At 46.7% G+C, this 21561-nt stretch overlaps 1 protein-coding gene across 4 annotated transcripts in view; it reads right to left on the bottom strand.

Annotated features, from left to right (window-relative positions):
• FYB2 (FYN binding protein 2) overlaps positions 1 to 21561 on the bottom strand; it is a 25459-nt gene extending 3898 nt beyond the window's left edge. Inside the window, exons 1-20 of one of the 4 annotated variants that reach the window (XM_080602698.1) lie at positions 21157 to 21561; positions 19532 to 19585; positions 17304 to 18003; positions 16163 to 16348; positions 15082 to 15115; positions 12738 to 12826; positions 11986 to 12014; positions 10712 to 10743; positions 9769 to 9853; positions 9277 to 9430; positions 7437 to 7554; positions 7292 to 7335; positions 6921 to 6990; positions 4850 to 4930; positions 3811 to 3839; positions 3095 to 3155; positions 2443 to 2535; positions 777 to 858; positions 324 to 480; positions 134 to 167 (exon numbers count right to left, since the gene is read on the bottom strand). In XM_080602698.1, coding sequence (XP_080458824.1) covers positions 134 to 167; positions 324 to 480; positions 777 to 858; positions 2443 to 2535; positions 3095 to 3155; positions 3811 to 3839; positions 4850 to 4930; positions 6921 to 6990; positions 7292 to 7335; positions 7437 to 7554; positions 9277 to 9430; positions 9769 to 9853; positions 10712 to 10743; positions 11986 to 12014; positions 12738 to 12826; positions 15082 to 15115; positions 16163 to 16348; positions 17304 to 17859 — 1934 coding nt within the window. In that variant the 5' untranslated portion in view covers positions 17860 to 18003; positions 19532 to 19585; positions 21157 to 21561. Of the gene's footprint in view, positions 1 to 133; positions 168 to 323; positions 481 to 776; positions 859 to 2442; positions 2536 to 3094; positions 3156 to 3810; positions 3840 to 4849; positions 4931 to 6920; positions 6991 to 7291; positions 7336 to 7436; positions 7555 to 9276; positions 9431 to 9768; positions 9854 to 10711; positions 10744 to 11985; positions 12015 to 12737; positions 12827 to 15081; positions 15116 to 16162; positions 16349 to 17303; positions 18004 to 19531; positions 19586 to 21035 lie in introns of all 4 variants that reach the window. The other 3 variants (XM_080602697.1, XM_080602696.1, XM_080602699.1) reach the window with 3 other exon arrangements.

The raw sequence follows: 21561 nt of genomic DNA, 5'->3' as shown, positions 1-21561 counted from the left end.
AAATATTTAATAGTGTCTGTCTACATTAGCCATCCCTTGGCTTCGGAAGTTTAAAGCACATTTCTCTAGATCTCAAATATCCACACAGAGGGAGAAGAAAACATGCATCACAATAAATAGAACCCAATTTTACCTGAAGTTTAAATGCTCCACTAGAACATACCCATCTGAGAAAAGGAAAAAAAGAAGCAAATCAGTAAACTCCTGAGCAAATACTGTGGCAATGGCTATGCACAAAGCACATAATATCTGATAAGCCAATTTGCTCCTTAAAACTAGATTGAAAGATGACCACTCATACCAGAGAGTTTTTGCAAACTTACATCTGCCCTCCGAATTGCGGCATATCACTGCATTGCCCTCCGTGACATCGATCACATCCAGCTGCTCACCAGCTGTGAGCGGGAGATCAGCTCTCCTCTTACTGGGGACAGAGCACTCAGCAGTCGCGGTGTTGATGACACTGATCTCCTTATCGTACTGCAGGAAGGCAAGGAAAGCACACATCATCCTACAGGCATGTGTGATGTCTTCAAGGGCAGCAGGGAGGGATGGAGGGAACAGATTGCGAGGCTTTGTCTGGGGCTGGAGAGGGGGGAAAAGCCCGACAACATCCCTGGTGGAGATGCTGGATGAGGGGAGAACACAGCAGGCCAGGTGGATTTCTCTCCCAGCATGGCTAAGGACCAACAACTTTTCACTGTGCAACTCTTAAGCATGACAAACATCTGCTTTCCTCCTATGGCACAGATAAGGCTCGAAAAAGACTCACATACCAGAAACATTTCTCTAAAAATCTTCTCTTCTTTTTCCATCTTCTTGCTTTTTTCTTCATTGTTCTTGATTTTGAGGATACTTCTGCACCAAGAGAAACATGCGCTCAACATCATTTCAATATCCTCTGGCACTGGGAGACAGCAGGAAATGCGACCCAGAGCCTTGCTCCAGGTTTGTCTGCAATGAACGCTTGCAAGACCAAAGCACACCCTTCATACTGCTGTTTTTCATAAACAGATGAATATGCAACTCATATTTATTGGTGAGCATAACTTGAGCCATTTGGTATCTCCATTTGGAACAAGTGTTCTCACTGTAAACGGCAGGAGAACAAATAAACACTTTATCAAGGGTTTCAAATCAATTGTGGCTTTGTAGAAGACAATTGACTTTTCCCCAGCAATTTGTCTCCTGTTTTTATTTATATTCAAACACAAAGGGTCCCCAGGTAACTTTTATCATGAGCCGTTAATGAAAGCAGGGCTCAACACAGCCCTGCAGGTTTGTGTTGCTTTTTTAGCACATAGAGGAGAATGTCACCAAAGCAGAAGTTTATAAGGCACTATAAAATGAAAAACAAGCTCTTACAACCAAGTTAAGGGGAGCAAAGGCCATGGATATGGAGATGGCACTCTTTCTGGTTTATACCTGGGGTTACAGCTGTGACATTCATTTTAAAACTAAGATGGTGGGGAAAAAACACTTGCAATAAATTATTCACACTTGGCTAACTTTCATGATTTTAATTTTAAGAGGAAGTGGAAACAAGAGCTGAAATTAGGAACTTCTAAACGGTTAAGAAGTTTGCCATTGGCAGGCTCAGCTCGCAGGACCTGCGCTCTCTAAGGAACAGATGAAATCGCATCGGCTTCCTGATATTCCCTACAATTATACACATGACTTCGCACAACACAACAAGCAGTGTTTTAGCAACCCCATGCAGGAACTCTGTGGTAAGAACCCAGAAAGTATATCACTGATTTCCATTTGTTTGAAGTCGTAGGGGCTGGGCCATGAAAAGCTCATTGCCGTGCATGTTTTTCTGATCTAAAAGGGAAATGAAATTGCCTGCTTCCATGTGAGGTTTTGCAGCACCAGTAACAAAGTTATATCTTCAATTTTATGTGCACAAATGGTACAGCAAGAGGCAATGTGATAAACATTGCTGGGGAAAAAAAAAAAAGACCCAAGAAATCAATACTTTAAATAAGGGCAAGGGGGACATGTGGGTGATTACTATGCTGTGTATGGGTCTTCAAATACAATGGTCTTGCCAAAACAGCAATGGCTGATGTATGGAGATGAAATATTTAATCATGGCACAATGAGGGAAGGAAGGGGGCTGAGCACAGCAGAAAAGCAGCCCAATACATAGCAAGGAACAACTTTTTGTCTCAGCTAAGCAGGAAGACCACATACAACTGTCAAGGTATCCCCCACTTGCACACAACTCAGATCCAAGAATTTGTTTTGCCTTCAAAGTACTTTCCATAAAGTTTCCAAAACCTGGGTTCAAAGGAAAAGGACCCTAGAGCAGCAGCCAAACGCCAATGTTTGCTTAAGCAAGGGCATCCTGCTCCTGCAAGTGACTTAAGAGAACCGCATCACGACACACCCTGTACAAAGTCAGACAACAAGGGAAAAACACTTAATGCAAGTAAAGACCTGTCCACATCGTCGCTGCTTTTCCTTCGGTCCTTCTCGTCTCTTGACACCAGGAATTTTGGCATCCAGGTTTTGTACTTGTCATCCTTCTCCCTGACAGGAGGGAGGGGAAAGAGCCACACAAATTGAGGTTTTGCAGCAGGACACGTCCCCTCCCCAAACCCGCGTTGGTACAAAGCCGCGATTTTTCCCTCTGCCTCCCCCCACAACTCCCACCCAGATGCAAGCATGTGGTGCGCTTTGTACCAGCACACGCTGCCGCTGTGATCATCTGGCAGCCAGGCACCGAGACATGCTGTTCCTATTAAAAGTAATTTTTCTGACAAGGAGCTTGCCAGGACCGCGCTGATTATCGGCTCTGAGAGCTGGGCTTTTCCTTCCTTAGGAAAACTATCTGAGTTTTGCTGCGCGGCAGCGAGCAGCTCTCCGCTTTTCACATCTCTGGCACTAACTACGTCACGTCAAAGAAACATTTTTGGGGGATGTTTCTTGCCAAATTAAACACACAAGAAGAGTACATCTGGACTGTCTCCAGAGGAGCGGGTCCTGCCCAGCTCATGACCCTCAGTGCCTCACAGTCCAGCATGGTCCCCAGGCTCACACCAAGGGCCCCATCTCCTTGGCCACCCCCTGGAGAGGGCCCGCTCCTCACCTTGGCTCTCTCTGCCCCGCCTCGACGTCATCGTACACCGTGTCCTCCTGGGAGACATTCGCTGGCACCCAAACGCAGCAGAGACAATTGGGAAATGTCATTCTGAGTCTAGCACTCAATGAAATTTATTGCAGAGGGGAACTGGGGATGCTGTAAGCCACACAATCCAAAGGGGCAAAGCCGAGGTGAAAGGAAGAGCCTCACGGCTCCATAAACCAGCCAAAACTCCAGCACAAGGCAAGATGCTGGGGTTTGCCACATGTGTTTGTGGGCAGTTTTCTACCCCAAGGACACGGGGGGTTCGCTCCAGCACCCTCCCATGGTGGGGAGAGTTGGTGTGCCCATCCCACTTACAGAGGGCACAACCCTGTCCCTCCAGCAGGCAGTTAGTGCCTGATCACCAGTGAAACTTTGCAGAGAGCTGCTGGAGAGCAATGGCCGTGGTTCAGCATGGACTGCTTCCCACATTGCCTTCCAAGATATATCCAAATATGCAGGATCTTAAAACTACCAAAACTGCAAAACTGCCAAAAAATAAACAAAACCCTAACCCTCAACTGCAGCACAAGCCTATATTAAGCCTTCAAATTAACACTGCCACATTACATGATTTTCAGATGGGCACAATGTGTAAAGTTGATTCCCCATTGTGCAATACATTTCCCTCTTCATACACACACACATTCCCAAGAGCCAGATACATGCAAGTTGCTTACCTAAATTTGGTACCGAAATGGAAAACAATCTGAGGAGAGAAAGAGGCTTTCAGAAACAGGCTTTCACATCATCATCACCAAAAAAGCCATGAGCACCGACAAGCCAGTGGCATGCCATGCTTGCTGCTGAGGCAATGCAGGGCAGCTCTGGGTGCATGGCATCCCTGACACCAACAGCTTTTGCCAAAATGCCATCCCTTGCTAATTAATCATCTCCATTCTCTGGCAGCAACAAGAGCCATGTGTTCAAAAAGCGGGTTGTGAAAGGTCTACAGTGCATCCAGAGAGCAGCCTTACTCAGACAAAAGAGGAAAGGAAGAAAAAATAACCTGGAATTTCCAAAGTAATAAGAAAAAGTAGCGTTTTTCAGTCTTTGCCCTACATCGTGCACAAGGTGAGGTGCACTCTGGCAGAGGTGGAGGACAGGCTCTACAGGCATCTACTGCACACCTGGGGAAAAGCTGAAGGAGTTCTTCCACAGACACTTAACCAGGGTTTTAAATACTCAAATAAGAATACCTGAAAGTGTATTATAGGAAGTTATACAATATTCTCTCTCATTTTGCTGCTCCCTTGTTAGACTTACAGACTCAACTGTAAACCTAAACAGCAGATGCTGCTGCCAGCTTGACTACAAATGGTATTTTGGAAGAAAACACTCAGCCCTGAAGGACCACATCAGCAAGCCTTTGACTAACAGGTCCAGGCAGCAGGTATCATGTTTCTATGTTCCCTTGAGCAGCTGCAACATGCTGAGGTATCGGAAAGGTAAAAAGGGCAGCAGAAAGCCTGAGAAAATTTGGATGCTGCTCTAGGACCAGCTCCTGCAAATCTCTGATGCCAGAGAAGCTGCACAGATGGGCCACTGTCCACATCTGCCGTAACAGCTCCTAATGAGTTGGCAGAAGCACTTTGGGTGTTGTTTTTCAGGTAAAGATGTACACACTCCTTACTTCTAGTCCTCCTGATCTCAAACTGTTGCAGATACAGCTGCTCAGGTTTGGAGGGGGAAAGGGCTGGACAACCAATGTTTCCTTACCTTAAGTTTTCCTTAAACCTGATATTCAGTTTCAATTTCTCTATCTTAAAGAGATTTCCAAATCTCTTTTGTCTTTCCAATCTGTCCAAAACAGAAAAGATTGTAAATTAGAGAGGCACTAGGCACTGAAGTATACGAGGTGCAATATTCACAGCCCCTGAGATCCCAAAGCAGGTAGAGGAGGGTCAGCGGACCTTAGGCCTCACTTCAGCAATATCATTTAAGCTTATCGTTATCCTTAATAGCATCATGTGGATGAATGATGGTTTCAATGAGATAGTCAAAGATGCAGCGAAAGGTGACTAATTACAAAGTCCAAGCTCAAATCTTTTGCCTAGCTTTGAACTTTTCTGTGTTGACTGTAGTTAAAATAAAAAAGAGAAGTCCCTCCCTGTCCTTCCCTGACCCAGCAGCTGCAGACTGGTCCAGATGCATTTAGAGTAAAAACTCCTGATGAAAGGGACAACAATTCCCCAGCGGCACACAACGCACATTAAAGGAGGACATCCAGAAGACTGGTCTGTGCCACCCTTCATCACACATTTCTGTCATGTACGCCCTTCAGAAAGACGTTCCACTGCACACACACCTCTCTGGAGCTTACAAGAGGCTGCAAAGCTACGGTGATTTTCTATTACTCTATGTGCAAAGAACCAAGATCCTCACATGGGGGACATTACCCACGCACAAGTGCTATTAAAAATAATTCACGTATGTGTTAGCACAGCTAACCCTGCATGAGGGAATCAATAGAAAGGTTTTGTAGAGTGGTTTGGGGGTTAAGATACTGAGCTCTGAACCCCATGAATTTGGGCACAGCCCCAGCTCTGTTGAATAATTCCTTTGCAACAATTCTTTGCATAATTCCAGCAAGATGCTCTGCTCCTCCATTTTCCCATGAATTAGAAGAGTTTAATTTCTCCTACTGTTGCACACCCATGTACACAGAGGTGCAGGACAGGCATGGGGAAGGAGCAAGAGTTGGAGCTCCCTGCAGGCAGTCCAGGGATGGGATGCAGACACCAGCACATCTGGCTGGAGACACTTATGCACCTCCACCACACAACTCCCACGGACAATCAGCAGAGAAGTGATGCTGTCACCTCTAAATAACTGCCCAGTCACTTCCAGGGTTTCAAGTTTCCTATACTTTTTCCCCCTCTCTGACAGGGGCAGGCTTTACATGCATGCCTAAGCTAGACTTGAATCCAGATGCACGCCAGTATGAGTCCCACGTCCATAAGGGAAAAGCAGATGTACAGAAACACCTTATTATTCCTCCCACACTGCTCCTTAGAAGAGAGCCACCAGATGCACTCGAAGTAATTGTGTGCAGCATCCGCAGCCCATATGCCGTTCCCAAAGGCTGTCTCTATTTCTTACAAAGGGACGCAGGAAATCTGCAAGGGCAGGGAACCATACAAAGCTAATAAGTAAAAACACAACTAACTTCAAGCTTCAACATTTGGGAAGCTCAGGCAGTGTGTAAACCTGAGGCTGCAAAACTCATTGCTTTTATAACACACCCTCTGGAAGCAAACATCATGAGAAGCCCTGTAAAAAAAAAAAAAAAAAATAGGAGGTTGCAAGTAACTTAGAGCGTATCAGCTGCAGGCATTAGCTCACAGCCTGGACTCCTTTCAGCTTTCCATCCTTCTGTGATCTGAAATGTCAGAATTTTGTCCCTTTTTATGGGGACAATGTCCCCGTTTGTCCCTTGAGCATTACCTCGTTGGGCACACAAAGAGGTGCCATTTCTCAGCTACAGCTGAACAATGCTTTTGCCCAAGAGGGAAGCAAGACTTTGTGCTAGCAGGGGTCTGTAAGGGGTGCACTTCCAGTGGATAGAGAATGCTACAAGCTCTCATAGGAAGGCCTTGCTGCTAAGAGTTAATTTTGTTAACCGGTTTTTGTTCCCTAAGTGTCAGCCAAAGGGGAAAGACAGAGGAAGCAGGGCAGAAACCCACACATACAACAATTTTCCTGGAGTTGCATTAGGAAAACAAGGCTTCCAGCCAGTACCTGGCATGTGAGATCAAGTTGAAATACAGGCTAATAAATTGCAACTTACTCCTCTTTTGCTGGATTATCACCGCCGATCTCAACATCTTCATATGTTTCTTCGCAGTTGCTTCCTGAAACTTAAAACCAAGGCATGCCATTATCACAAACCACGTTCAGTAGCGGTGAGGTGAGTTTTGCTGGACAAATTGCATCCAGGCCATTACATGTTACCCTAACAGAGGCTTCAAAGTTGCTCAAATGAGTTCCATGCTAGACACGTGTATTGCTCCCCACTGGTTTTAATGGGAATTGAGAGCAGCCAGGCCCAAGGAGACACTATAGATGTTGAAAGTTAAATGAAGGTATTCACGTCATCTACCAGGCACCAGCCCAAATTAAAAGCAGCCCTGTTTGAACTACCCCATGTGCTGCACTTACTGCTGCCTGAAGCAGATGGACTTGAGACATCTGATGCATGGCTGCTAGAAGACAAGACAGAAGTATTACTTGGGGTTTTACTGCAGCCTAGTTTATAAAACACATTTCATTTCAGCCATTGGGATGAGCCCCTGTCCACACTCACAGTCTATCCTGCAGTCCTTCAACATCATCGTACACATCCTCTGGTGTCGGCAGAGTGTTTTGGCTCAAGGCTGTTTCTTCTTCACCTGGTTTTGGAGCACCAACATACATGTAGTGTGCTGGAAACAAGAAAGGATTTTTTGTTTGGGAGCTTTTCCGAGCAACTTCTCTCAAGGCAAGGACAGCTGTTGAAGATGGCAGTTGGAGTCCAGAAAAGTCTCTGCTCTGAGCTACTTTCAGAAGAACTTTAAAATATCGTAAGTTTTAAGACTTTAGAAAAAAAAATTAAGCTACAAGTTTTGAAATATTTCAGGTTTTAAAAAAATAAAATATCCATCAGTATTCTCAGTTGTAGCAGCTTTGAGACAATTCCTCCTTGACTGAAAACATCCCAAGGGACTATTCACAGATGTTTGCAGGTGTGGTTAAAGGGAAGGCTTAGCATGGCTGCTAGAGCTGCTGAGACCCAAACAACGGGCCAGTCCTTCGGGAATCCACCTGTAAATCAACAAGTTGGAAAGGAGATGAGGAGGGAGAGCCTCCCAGAAAAGTTTTCCACCAGGGGATGGAAACAAAGCATGAGAGCTGCACCTCACGAGGTTAGAAAAAGATTATTACTGGAGGACTCTGTTCCGTGGCAATATTAAATCCTTAATGAAGTTAAAAGAAGTGGAATAATATAGAAATATAGCCACAAAAATAACAGCAGATAGTGTTCCTAAATGAACGTAGGTCCATGCAATAGGTCTCACCAGAAGCATGTAGCACCGCAATATGCCCTAGTTAATGACATAAATTCCTGCAAAACATTCAGGGCCCAGAGAGCAACTCTCCTTGAAGAGGAGAAGGATGGGGGTTGAGGGAACACCAGTTCTCAGAGTCAGCCCCTCTGGTGGAGCAATAGCAGGAGGCCCACCATGAGTACTTCTAAAAAAAAAAAAAAATCCCACCAGAATTTGCCTCCAGCCATCCAAAGGTCAAGCAAACCAGAAACACCGCTTACAAAAACAGACACCAACCAAACCGGAAAATATCTATGAGGTAATTCAAAATTAAAAAGAAACAAATCCCCAGAACCACACCAATAACGACCACAGCCACAGCCGATTTGCACTTTCTCCGTCACACCCCTGTTCTGTCCACATTGCCCAGCAGAGTTGCTTTTCTCTCCTGCACCTCTGAAATCCTGCCATAGCACACTAACGGTTTGCAGAGGCAGGGTCGAGCCTTAGCAGAACGCAGCTCACGCACACTTACACCTGAAGCTGCGAAGCAGCATTGACAGAGGAGACGTGGCTGGGTATAACTGCAGCTCAGGTGCGTGTCACCAGCTCTGGATGCTATCTCAGAGCACCTTGAGAGGAGGAGCCCAAGGTCAGATGCCGTAACCGTACAAGAAGGCTCGCTGGAGCCACTGAGAGGCTAGAGCAAGGAATCATCATCCATCTTAATAAGAGACAGGGGGAGACGCCAGGCTCTCATCCTGCTCACGTGTGTTTCTACCACAAACGCCGGCCAAACCCTCTTCTGAGACTCAATAAATTATGAGAAGCAGAGGAGATGGATTTCAGCTCTCTCGGATAAGGGCAATCTGCTAGAAAAACAAACACCTCGGTTTGAGTTATGCAGATGGTTAACCAACTTAGGAAGCTATTTGCAAAGCCAAAATAAATGATTCAGACCAGAGTATAAATGTGCATGCAACCTTTTGCCCTGGTTTAACTAAATTGGTTCAAGAGTTTCATCCAAATTTAACATCTTTTCCCATATGGAAGAGACATTTGGGCAACAGATGGGACCGAGGATTGAGGAAACACTCAACAGCCAACTGAGATACTCACAGGGCTCTGCTCTGTCTTTTGCCAGCCCCTGTGGGGTAGGATGCTTTGCAGGCTGGGTACTGGTCACATCTTGCTTCATATGCAGCACCTTCATCCCACCTCTACCATCTTCCCTGGTTTGGCTGCTGAGAGATACGTATTCGTTTCCACCTGCCTGAGATCAGACATCTGGTTCAGTGGATACAGCCTTCAGAAACAGCTTTCTGATATAAGTTAATATAATATATAAGAATATAAGTTATCCTTCTGTGGACTTAGAAGGGTTTCACACCCTTTTTCCATCAGGGATTTCTGGTAGATGCACGTGCTGCTTGGCAGCATTACAGGCCTTTCAGGCAGTGCCAGTTGGGCAATGGGCAAGCAAAGGAGAAGACCAAAAAAAACAGGTGATCAAAGAATCAAATATTTCAAGTGTTTCATGAACAAAAGGAGGGTAGGAGGAGAAGAAATAACCTCCAGTAATTATTAAAATCAGTCTTAAGCATATGATACCTTGAATACTTTCTTTACTTCCTGCTTCACTCTTTCAAGACTTGGTTTTTCCTCTTTTTCATCCTCTATTATCTCTCTCCCAGGACTGAAAATTTCAGAAATGAGAGAGATCTCAGAAAAGATATACTTTAGTAAAGTCACCAACAAACATGTTGCTTTATGACTGTGCCACAATAAGCAGCTCATTTTCCCTCTGAATGGGGTAGGTGGCATAAACACCACTGGTACTGTCAGGGCAAATCCAAATCTAAAGGCCACTGGTTAATTGGAAAACAAAAACAAACTAAGATGACTGTTTTCTAGTAACATCAATGGAGCAGCTAGATCCACTTGCCAGAGGTGGTACTTGGCTCACGAGACTTGCTCCTTGCTATATTAATTGCAGTTTAGGGAAGGAGATACAGCAACAGAGGCAGCACATGATACTTTTTTTTTACACAGCATCATATTTCACAAAGAAGTGATACCATTTTTTCATGTGTTTCTTCAACTCCCACCAAAAAAAAAAAAAAGAAACACTTCAGCTAATGACAGTAATTAAACACTGCCAGGAGTTTGAAATGTGCCATTTACAGGGTGAAATTTGGCGTGGACCTTGCCTTACCACACAATTTTGGAGCTGGAACTGGGCCTCCCAGTCTGAGAACTCAATGCCTCTCCCTTCTTACACTGAAAGAGTTCAGGTTTCAATACGAAAAGACAATTTTTTTGGATTTATTTTTTTTTGTGCCAGAAGAAAGAGACAACCCCCTCAACCAACTCTTTATAATGAAAAAAACTGAGAAACGTTGAGTGCTGATGCAGAAGGGCTTGATCATCTACATTGTACTGGTCATGAAATTTATGAAATTTCATTTTATTTCCTGAGTGCTACAATATCGTAACCCTAACCTGGGTTAGTTGTGGGGTTAGAAGAAGCCTGGGAGAATGGAAAGGAAATTACCTGGATTTGCCAAAGAGAAAATTCTTCTGTTTCTAGAATAAAGAAGAGGAAAGCTTTCAGGCACTCTGCTTTTTGCAGCAGTCAAACTTTTATGCAAGACCTCAACTGTCAGCTAGTATTTAAAGCAATATTTCTTTAGAGAACCCAGAAGCATTTAATGTTTGGAATAGTCATCATACAAGGATGTTTTCTCTACTTGCAGGACAGGGGATACACATATTGACAAACTATATAGAAATAACGTAACAGTGCAAGGGATCAGGCCAATGAAGCTACTGGTCAGAAATACAGCAATTACAGGCTGGAGAGCTTACAGCAGAGGAGGAATGTTTTTTTATTACTTAAAGATTTCCAACCTTCCATAAAATAAGACTACAGATGAGCCAGAGAACCTCTCTGCAAATCATGCACAGATAAGTGCATTTGGAAGCCTACGCTGTTTCCTGGACAATTTGATTGCTTTGCAAGTCAGTATTTGAAAGTGGAGTTTGACCTTTTCCAAAAAGTAGTTTCCCCTCTTTTAACAGAGGCAGAACTGACACCCAATTGTCCCCTGCCACGAGGGGACTTGCTCTCTCAACCCAGTTACCCACCACGAGCTATAGGTTCTGCTGTGCAGCCACGCTGGGCTTCCATGGGGACACCTGCAGCAATCCCTTCCCTGCACCACCCTGCAGGATGCCTCCCCTGCCGAGGTGAGCTGCCACCAGTTTTGTAGCCAGGGTAAAATGAAAAGCGTTGGGTCATAACAGCAGAGATCCCTGCAGCAGAGTACGAGAACCCATGTGGTCATCCCCACAAACATTGCCCTCACATATGAGCCAAAGCTCAGAGAACGCTGCTGTGACAAAGAAGCTAGCTCATTTTTGCTTTTATGCCTTCACAGAGGGATTGCTAGCACCAGCTTGCCTTTGGCAGGAGTTTCCAGAGCAATTCAGTGGATTTTGCCTTCAAGAATTTATGATCTTGATACTGGTGCTTGACATTTACTTGGTCTCCTACCAATGTCCAGATGGTGTTACCACTTCCTTACGTGATTCCAGAGGAAGTCAAGGGAACTGATTCTCACCTTGACTGTATTTGGAAACCTCATTAATCTTCATGTCCCCTCTGTATTTTCTTATTTATTCTTTGAGAGTCTTCACAGACATCACACATACAGAAATACCCAGCACATAAGAAATATGAATATTAAAAGCTTCTAAGGTAGGAAAACACAGGATGCATGGTTCAGCCAAACCTGAAAGGTCAAAACAGGCTGCGAAGAGACTTACCTTCTGATCTTGAGGCTCTACCTTCAGTACTAGAAAAGATATTTTTGAACTGGTATTAGTTGTTAGTAAACATTAAATCACTGTACTCTAAGTTGCAATCCCCAGATTTAGCCCATATGCTCAACATCCAGGCACATATTCACCACGTTATACTGCCTAGGGTCCTTGAATTTGTTGTTTAGTGATGGCTAATGTTATGGGCACTGCAGCATCCAGTTGGACCGGCCGCAATTTTCACAGTCCTCGGGGCAAACCCAAGAGTGTCATGGTGGGTCTCCCCAAGGAGGGTGCTTTGTTTCCATTCCAATGGGAGGTTAAAAGCAAACAAACAAACAAAATCAAGGCAGAAACTAACTTCCCCTCAAAGTGGCAAATATTAAAAAAAGCAAAAGCAGAGCACTGACAACTCTGATAGAGAAAATTATACTGAGAAGTAGTAGTGATGGAAGAGGAGATGGAAGAGAACCTTATACTGAAAGCCCCCATTGCCAAGACGACACTTAGACCTACTTCACTATCTTCTTCCCTTTCAGCATCTCACCACCAAAATGCTAACTTATTTTCTGGTCGGTGTCCCAGAGTCCTCATACCCTGCCAGCATACAGAGGGACAATGCAGGCAGTCATCTTTGTTCAGCCCAACCAACATGCAACTGCTTTTTTTTCCGCTGAAGAAGAGATAATATTGCCTTTTTTAAAGGCTCTTTCCCAGACAGCATGTGATTCCTTTAACAGTCTAGTCTTGCAAAGTACCTTCAATGACACACGAGGTTGTGGTGTCCCCAGACTGATTCGGGTACGTCAGGGTTTCTTCGCAATTATGCTGCTCTTCAAGTTGAGCACTGAGAGGATGAGAGAAAAGAGAGAAGAAATTTTTTTCTGGCCTTTTTAGAAGTCTAAAAAAAAAAAAAATGTATTCTTCTTAAGGACAAGAACTTCAAGAGCTTTGATACCGAGCCTACAAGAAAGCAAAGTGAAATCAAGAATTCCTCAGAGGGAGAGGAGACCTGTGCACAACGTGGGACTCAGCTGAGCCTCCCCGCGACCCCACACTGCCACAGCTTTTCCTTTAGGAGGTCATGCTGTAGGTACAGAGCTTGAAGCACATCAGGGGACTTCGCACTGGGATTATGGTCCTCTGCCTACAGTGATCCCTCAAGGAGAAACAGAACAAAAAGCCTATGGAAATCTGAGCGTAACAATTTTCAAGCTTACTGCAACTACTTAAATAATAATAACAATCCCATTGCATTGTTGAGCAGGCTTTTCTCACTTAGAGAAACAGGCAGGAAAAACAACACTTATCAGTGGGTACATACAAAGGTCCTGCTCCTGAGCTGAAGGGATGGGCTCCATGCTGGCACAGTGCCCAGCCCCACACCACACAGCCTCAATATTAGGATTCCCAGCCCAGACCCTCTCTCCTCAACCTCTTTTTTTCCCTTTCCTCCTGCAGAAATTCAAATTAGCACCATTTGGAAATGAGTGCAGAGAGAAACATAAGTCCTCTCAGGGCACCCAGGCAAAGCCAGGTTGTTTCATACAAATGACTTAAAAAAAATAATAATACAGAGAGTGGGGGAAAGAGCCTCTTCCAACCCCATCCACCTGGGAAACAGTAGGAGAAGGAAAGCTCAGCTCATTTCTTTGGGTGGCCATGAGGCAATCCCCTGGGTGGGCAGGGTGGCGAGAGAGCATCAGGAAGAGCTGCAGCAAGAACTGCATGGGATATCTGTTAACACCAAGTTAACATAAAGCTCAGGGAGGGGTTGACTTCCCTTGAATCACCCTGCTGCCACAACTGAGCTCCAACAGAGAAAGAACCAGGTAGTCTCTGCAAACTGCAGCAAGAGGAACAAAGAACTCAAGGTGCATTTTGACAGTCATGAAGTCAGAGTGAGAAACGACAGATAAAGTTGGGCAGAAACTTGCGCTGACACCAAAGGATTCCCTGGTCAGGAAGAACCCTGGCCCTTCACCTCCCCAACCCAGCCCTGGGGTAAAATAACATCCTGGGAGCTTGGCTGGGCACCAGACCGTGGTCGGTGAGCACCATAGTGCTCCGCCAGACCTGAAACACAGCTGGGCAGGTGGATCCTTGCCTGTTTATCCCCAAACAAGGAGCTGGAGCCCAGGATTAGGTGCCCCAAGCAACAACACCAGGGGCTTTGAGGGACTGGTTTTTATTACAGGTGAGGCTCCCAGCTCTGGGATTCAGGGAGGAAAATTTCTCCCAGTATTTGCTGTTATGTAATTAATTCATTTCCCCATTTACTACATGGTTAATATTTAACAAGTGACCTATTGTAAAGGCCATATCACAAGTACGAGAGAAAGATTGCTAATCTTGATGTAATGAACTACTGGGACAGCTTCATTGTGGTGCATGACAGTTATTGGGCTGGTTATTTTTTGACCAGTTCTCTTTTGACAAGTAAAGGCTGAAAGTTAATCAAAACACAGGCCCGTCCTGGCAGGAACACCTCACGATGTGAAAAGCACAACTGTCTGCATTGTTTGCTGCCAGAGCTCATTGTTTGGGTGCTGAAGGTACGTTAAGAATTTGTCTCTTTTTCCTCTAGTTTAGCCATTCTGTTTCCCATTTTCACAGTATGTTCATGCATCCCACACATATAGGTTCATATGCCTGTCCAAAACAGGTATATGAACACTTCCCTACAAACCAACGTCTCTTTGTTACAGAACCAGAACCACCCTACGACCCCTCACGACAAGTCAGAGGCATACCAGAAGAAGCCAGGATCCCCTAGCACACCAAAACAATCACGTCTGAGATTTTTGAGCTGTTTCATACATGGCCACACCAGAAGCTGAACTGACCAGCTCACATCACCCAGTGAACAGTTTCGGATGGCCGCTCAATAAAAGTCTTGCCTGGGCATCTGGAGGCGGCTGGAGCTGGAGGGCTGGGGCAGGGGCAGGCCTTGCTGCACAAACACACAGCAGGGCTGCTGCCAAAACCCCAACACCTGCCGGCTACGCTGGGGTTTTGTTTCTGCAACAGCTCTCAAAAGCATCACCTCGCCGAAAACCTCAGCGGGTGAGAGGGAGCAAGGTGCCCCCACTGTGTGCTCACCTTTCGGGGATCAGGTAATCCTCATCTTCAGCAGCTGCACACAAACACACAGAAGATTAGCCTTTGGAGGCAACAGCATCCTGCAGAAAAGCGGCTGCAGGGATGGAGAGGTGCGATGGGGAGGCCTTTCCTCCCGGCAGCACGCAGAGACAGGCATGAAATAGGATTGCCAGCAGATGTGGCTATGTTAATGTCATTATTTCGTGTTTCCAGGCAACAGTCTCAGTCCTTCCAGAGATCAATAGTTGAGCAATATTGATAGGGCACGCAGATGACGACATATAAATAACTAGTTTCCTCCGTGCCATTTACATGTTTAGAAAAGGCAAGAACATTAGAGAAGAGTTTCAGTGAAAATCTCTCTGCCTGTGACTCTTACTAAGCCCAGAGCAGAGCAACAAGCACAGGCTCAGTAAGCCAACAAGATTTTAGCTGAGCCCTTCTTAGAAATGCAGCTCCCTTTGAATTCAGCAAAAGTTGTGCCTACAGATCTGGCTGTAATTAAGCCTGTATCTATAAAGAAACAGCATTTAGCAGCTTAATAAGCAGGCCAAAATATTCTATTATGCAACATCAATAGGGTTTTATTATGGGAAACTGAACTCTTGCGTTTCTTGATGTTGGAACGTTTAACGACATTGCCCTCTGTTGTATTTAAAACATAAGGGGGGGGGATTAGCAGACTGGTTTCTACCGATTTTATTGTGCCTTCCCACAGCCGTGTGCTCCAGAGCGAAGGCATTTCGCGTTGAAGTGGGGTGATAAAGATCAGCTCGCAGCGCCGGCAGCTGCTGCGGTTTTACGGCCAGCTGCAAAGCGCTCGCAATGGATCTGCAGCTGGAAGGGAGGCAGGTTTCTGCACGGGGGATGGCGCCCAACGTGGAACACTAGATCCCTTCCCCAGATTAAGGGTAAAAAGTGTTTGTGTTGCCAATGATGGGCTCTTTCTCATATTTGAGGAGGATGTGAGAAATGAGCTACGAACCCTCATTTCCACATGCCTTATAGATGCCAATAAACTGTACATTTTTATTCATTTTCTGCAGGGCTGGTTTGGGGAGAAAGACTAGAAATCTCTTACTTGTTTCATTTCCTCTGTGGACTGAAGGCACCATGCTTCGGAAAGAGCTGAGATCAACGCTCGGGGGTCTCGGGGGCTTCTTGGGGGCAGGACCCAGGGATGCAGCTGAAGGAAGGGGTTTCACCTTTGGCGGCTTGCTGCCCAACCTCATTCCCACTCCCAGCTGGCACAGGGGAGGCTCTGGCTCTGCTCCGGGGAACCACAAGCACAGGCACAATTACCCCTCCTTGCAGCACAAATCTACCCAGCATCATTAGTTGCTACACTGACATTTCTCGCCACCGCTGCTTCGTCCTAAGGTCAGCATCCCTGTAACACAAGGGGCTCTTACCATGCTACCAGAATAGAAAAGTGGAGAGAAATGACCACTTTTAGAGATTTTTACAACATTAGCTATGCCAGGGCCTCAACTCTCAACAGCTCCCTTCCTCTTGAATATAAAATACTAGCCTAATTTTCTGTACTGATAACACTTTAATCTGCTAGGATTTAGGGCTGTGGCTGTTTTCAATACGCAGCCCAAGTGGGGTGGCTTTCCAGAATAAATAAGGACTCAGTCTTGCAGTGCCCTGCTGCTCAGCAAGACGTTGGCCAGGGGAACCTCGCAGCATTCACCTCCCCTTTCTGCAAGAAATACTGCAAGGAGAGCATGCTCTCCTTGCTCACATGGGACCTTTTTTATAAAGCTGGGAGAGTACAGAGACTTAAGAGGCTTAAGCCACTTTAATTTGAACTAGACTGTCTTTGCAGGAAAGAAAAGCCTTTGTACATCTGTGTGAAAACCAAACAGCAGGCTGTAGTCATGTTTACCTTGCAGTAGGCCAAGACAGACCTAAATAAGATGCTCCCCCTTTTTCACACTTTATTCTACTTTCAAAAATGTGTCAATTTCTTAGAGCGGGGTTTTGAAAAGTGCAGTGGAGACAGGGAACCCTCCTTTATCTCCAGGACCTCCAAGGAGGAATGGGAGCACGCCAACAAGCCAGCTAACACCACACTTTGAGGGGCCCAACTTGTTCTTGCCTTCCTCTCTAACCTGTTGTGCTGTACCCTGCAGATTCAGAACACCTCTACACGCTCATATAAATATATATATATATTTGTATACATATGTATATAGCAAGATTATAGCTTACTATACCTTTATGGCGTTCAGGTTGCACAGCAATTGCTGCAGTGCTCTCAGTAGCTCTCCCATCTCCCCTGGCAGCCTGGGGAGAAGTCAGCCCGAGGCTACGCAGAGCATCCTTCCTCTGGGATGAAGCAGGCTGGCTTCCAGCTGGTCGCACCCTGCTGCTGTCCAGCACGGTGGGAGCATACATCACCCTCTGCTCCGGGCGAGGGTTCACGTACAAGTTCATTGCCCGCTGGGCTGGGCGCACTGTGCTTGCTTTCTCCCCACAGGATAAAGTGTTTTCCCACATCTGCAGGGCATGGTGGAAAGATTTGGAGAGTGGAGCATCCTCAGGGGCTGGTCCTTGCTGGTCAGTGTAACAGGGCGGTGGAGGCTTCTGAGAGCCAATCTTGGGGGAGCTCAGCCCTTTCTCCAAGACATTTCCTTTGCGCTCTTTGTTCCTCCCCATCGGCTCCGTGCGATCCAGCTTGGCCCACCAGGCGAGAGCAGAGGGCTGGGAGGCAGGACAGAGAGGTTCATCCTTGGGTTTGGGTATGAGCACTTCTCTCTTACTCACAGGCATGGGGCTGGACACGCCGCTGCCTCCAGAGCCTGGTTTGGGTGCGATTTTGGGGGGAGGCTTCTGGCATGGCTGCACCGGCTTGTTGGCAAGGTTGGAGTCGTTCTGAAATTTTGCTCGGAGGGCTTTGAAATCAGTCACACCTTCCTGGGTGGGGGAAGAAAGGAGAGCACAAAACGTCTGCTTTTAGAGGCAATTTATGTGATTGTTTCAGAGAAAAAGAGGCTTCAGACTCCGAAAGGCTGGTGAAAATTTTAAAGCAGGAGAGCAGAATTAGGTCATTGGAGTGATCCTCAGGATCACAAATCATCGCTGAGAAAGGTGAAAGAGCAGAGACAGGGCTAAAGCTCTGGAGCTGAGCATGAAAATGCAACAAGCAGAGCCAGGGGGACCAGCAGAGGTGGCTCCTGCACCCCGATGTGGCCCACTGCTGAAGCATCGCCCTTGGGAGGTTTTGGCAAATGCCAAAATGAATGTCAGAACTTCCCGATGGAGTTGCTGCAATACCGCCTGTGCAGCAGGGCAGGAAGGCTGAGCCTTGCCTTCTGTACCCAAGCATCAGCTGCAGGAGAGGCCATCCCCTGCCTCCTCCAGAAAACTCCACCACCAGGAGAGAAGCATCCTGGGTCCGGATAACCCCTGGGACAAAACCTCCTTCCTCCACCATGCTGATTCAGCTCAGCATCCCCCATCACTCTCCGGACCCCGCTCCCCTTGCTGTTGTTCCTACCCCGTGACACAGAGGACATACAAACTACCCATGTGGCACACAAGGACAGCAAGAGCATCTCCTGGTCCGGGTGGTGAACTCTGGCTAAGACACTCGATTCCTCTCCCATATAGCCACCAGTTCTGAGGTTATATGTGATTTTGAATAAATAAATAAAAATCAGTGATACCACACTTTGAAAGGGCACTTAAAGAACATTTTGTTCACCCCTTTCTCCCCAGACATCTCGCTGTCCCGTTACAGAAAGGAGACCCCAGTTTTTGGCTGCAATGCTGGAGCATAAACTCAGCCCCAAAATGAACTAAAGAGAAAATATGAAGAAAAATTTATGAGCTACTTAAGTCCTTGAACTGCTCTATAACTTTTTATATGCCATGATTACATTAGGTGCACTACTCTGGCAGCTTAGTTCAGTGCTGAGAACTGTAAGGCTTCACGAGAACCTGTCTAATGAGGAAATTGGAAAAAATTATCTGGGACAGAACTTCGTTATTCTGAAAAAAGCCCCAGCCTTAAGTGTTAAGGCAGAACAGATGAATAGCATACTGAGGTTTTATTGCATTTAATTGCACGATTTATTAAACACTGACAATTTCTCTTGAATAACCCCTTTCACTAACTTTATTACTTTCACAGGGTAGTGCATGATGTAAAGAGCCAGCCCTTGGGGGAGAGGTTTGAATTGCTCCAATTATATTTCATATTAGTGGTCAGCAGTGTGATGCCGTGTAAGCTGCCCAGACAGCCTAATCTAGCAGAGAGCCTACAGGGAATGGGAATTTTCAGAAGCATACGGAGGGTGAATCAGGTTTAAAACAAATCCCACGTGTCTCAGATCCCTCCAGTGATGCCAGACAGGAAATAAAGCAGCGCAGTGCCCTAATGCGATTGCACCAAGCTTTTGCATGTGCTGCAGCAACAGTTGAAGAGTTCAGCGCTGTTTACCTCTCCTTACTGATTTCCTTTTGTTTCTGTAACACGTAGTTCCCCGTCAGTGCCCTTGGAGATAAAGAAAGCAAAAGAAGAAATATCTGCGTGTCTCAGCGTGCCCAGCACCGCAAGCAAGGTGAAACAGGATTTTTGGCTGGGTACTTGCTGGGGCAGACAGGGCTGCTGAGAGCCCCCTGGCTGGCACCTTGGATTGCTCAGAGGTGGATTCAAGGCTCCCTTTTTCCCCTTCGGCTTGTTATTGCTCTCGCCTTGAAATGGCAGCTTCAAACCACTCGTGTAATTAACAGGAAGACAATCTGTGCTTAACGCGCCCACGGCGCCCTTCAGTGCGAGAGTTCTCCCCATTTTGCAGCCACCTGGGATATTCATGTCAGTGCCACGAGCAGAGCCAGGAGGGACGCAGACAGCCAGGTGCCCCAAACCTCCTGGTAGCAGCAGGGGCTGCAGGGATGCTCGGCATAAATCGCACCCCAGCCCTGACACCACCTCCCTCCCCACAAAGCTCATGCAGCCCCCAGCTGAGGTTAGCACGGTCCTCTGATGTGCATCGAGTTCTCCAGGTCTCGGCGGGGTGTTTTTCCCAGCTCTGCCTGGAGCCAGCTCAGGGAGATGAGCCCTGGAAGCCCCTTGCCCGGCTCAGGGCACTTGTCAAGTCCCGGCCCCCAGCCCAGGGAGGCACTGCACAGTGGGGCCAGGCACCCAGCTGTAAATTAGAGCGGTCAGCAAAGTAGGGAGAAGCCACCCATAAATTTAAAGGACTGGCAAAAGCTCACAGCATGCGTTACAGCTACATCTGGCCAAATAATTCACCAGGAATAATAACGCACTTGGCAAAAGAGCATGCAAGATGAGAGAGAGAATCAAAAAGAAACAAACTTTTCCTGGCCGGAAAGCTACAAGCATTATGGAGTCAGGGGACAGCTAAACTTTCCATATTTTCTCCCTATAAATAAAGTACTCTTCTAACATTAATATCATGCTAGGAAGCAGAATAAAGCTCAGCCTAGGGCTTCAGTATGGACACCTTTCTGAGAGAGCAGCAGCTGGAGGTCTGTGCTGTTATAAGGGCTGTCCAAAAGGAGCCTGAGCTCTCAGTACCTTTCTGCTTTTCTAGAAATAATCGACAGAGGAAGAGAAACCATACTGAAGACAGGGACAGGAAGGACTGCTCGCTCCCTCCTGACGTGCCTCTGTTTTCCTCCCCTCTCTCGATCACCAAGGGAGTTCCCGCGGGTGAATGTGTAACCGGCGCTGCCCTCTGCCCACACACATCTGCCGGCTACTCATTAACTCACCAGTTTCTCCTAAAAAAAAAATTTAGGAAAATTAAAAATCCACTTCTATTTTCAGTAAATTAAGAGGCAGCCACTGCCGCTCATCTCAGAGCGGTGGGGAAGAAGCCTAGCACCGGCAGCCCCTCAGTGCCCGCTTTGGGGCAGGAAAACATCCCCAGGTGGCCCCACAGAGAGCAGAACAGCTCTGGGAGCATTCATCACACCAGGAGGATGAGCTTCTACCTGCAGCCTGAGCCTATAAACGTGTGGAGGGGAGCCAAGCAGCAAGTGTTTCATGCAGCTCAGCCCCTGCTGTGGCAGAAGGGAGAAGCCCGCGGGAGTTACCACGTCCATGGCTTCGCTCTTCAGTGCCAGCGTCACCCATCCGGCCCCGCAGTGCCCTCCTGCCTCCTGCTCCGTCACCCTTCCTGCTGCCCGGCGAGGCGGAGCGAGCCCGAAACACACCTGGGTCACGGCTCTGCCCCCGGGGTGGGGAGAGCCTCACCTGGGCTCAGCCCTTCCCTCCTGCTTATCTTATCAGCCCTCCAGCTGGAGGGAGGTTTTGCCTTTTTTGCAAGCCAGGGATTGAACTGTCACAAGTCCTCTGCCCAGGTTTTGGTTTCAGCTTCATTCCCACCGCTGGTGGAAGAGGCTCGCAGCCTGGCTGGAGGTGTGGAGGGGGTGGCCAGCAGCATCGCACGCAGCCCCTAACCTATAAAATACAAGAGCCCTGATCCGACCCTTGCTCCC

Source organism: Anser brachyrhynchus, assembly GCF_964034855.1.
Source record: "Anser brachyrhynchus genome assembly, chromosome: 8".
In the NCBI taxonomy this organism is placed as follows: Eukaryota; Metazoa; Chordata; class Aves; order Anseriformes; family Anatidae; genus Anser; species Anser brachyrhynchus.
This window is presented reverse-complemented; position numbering and strand designations above follow the sequence as displayed.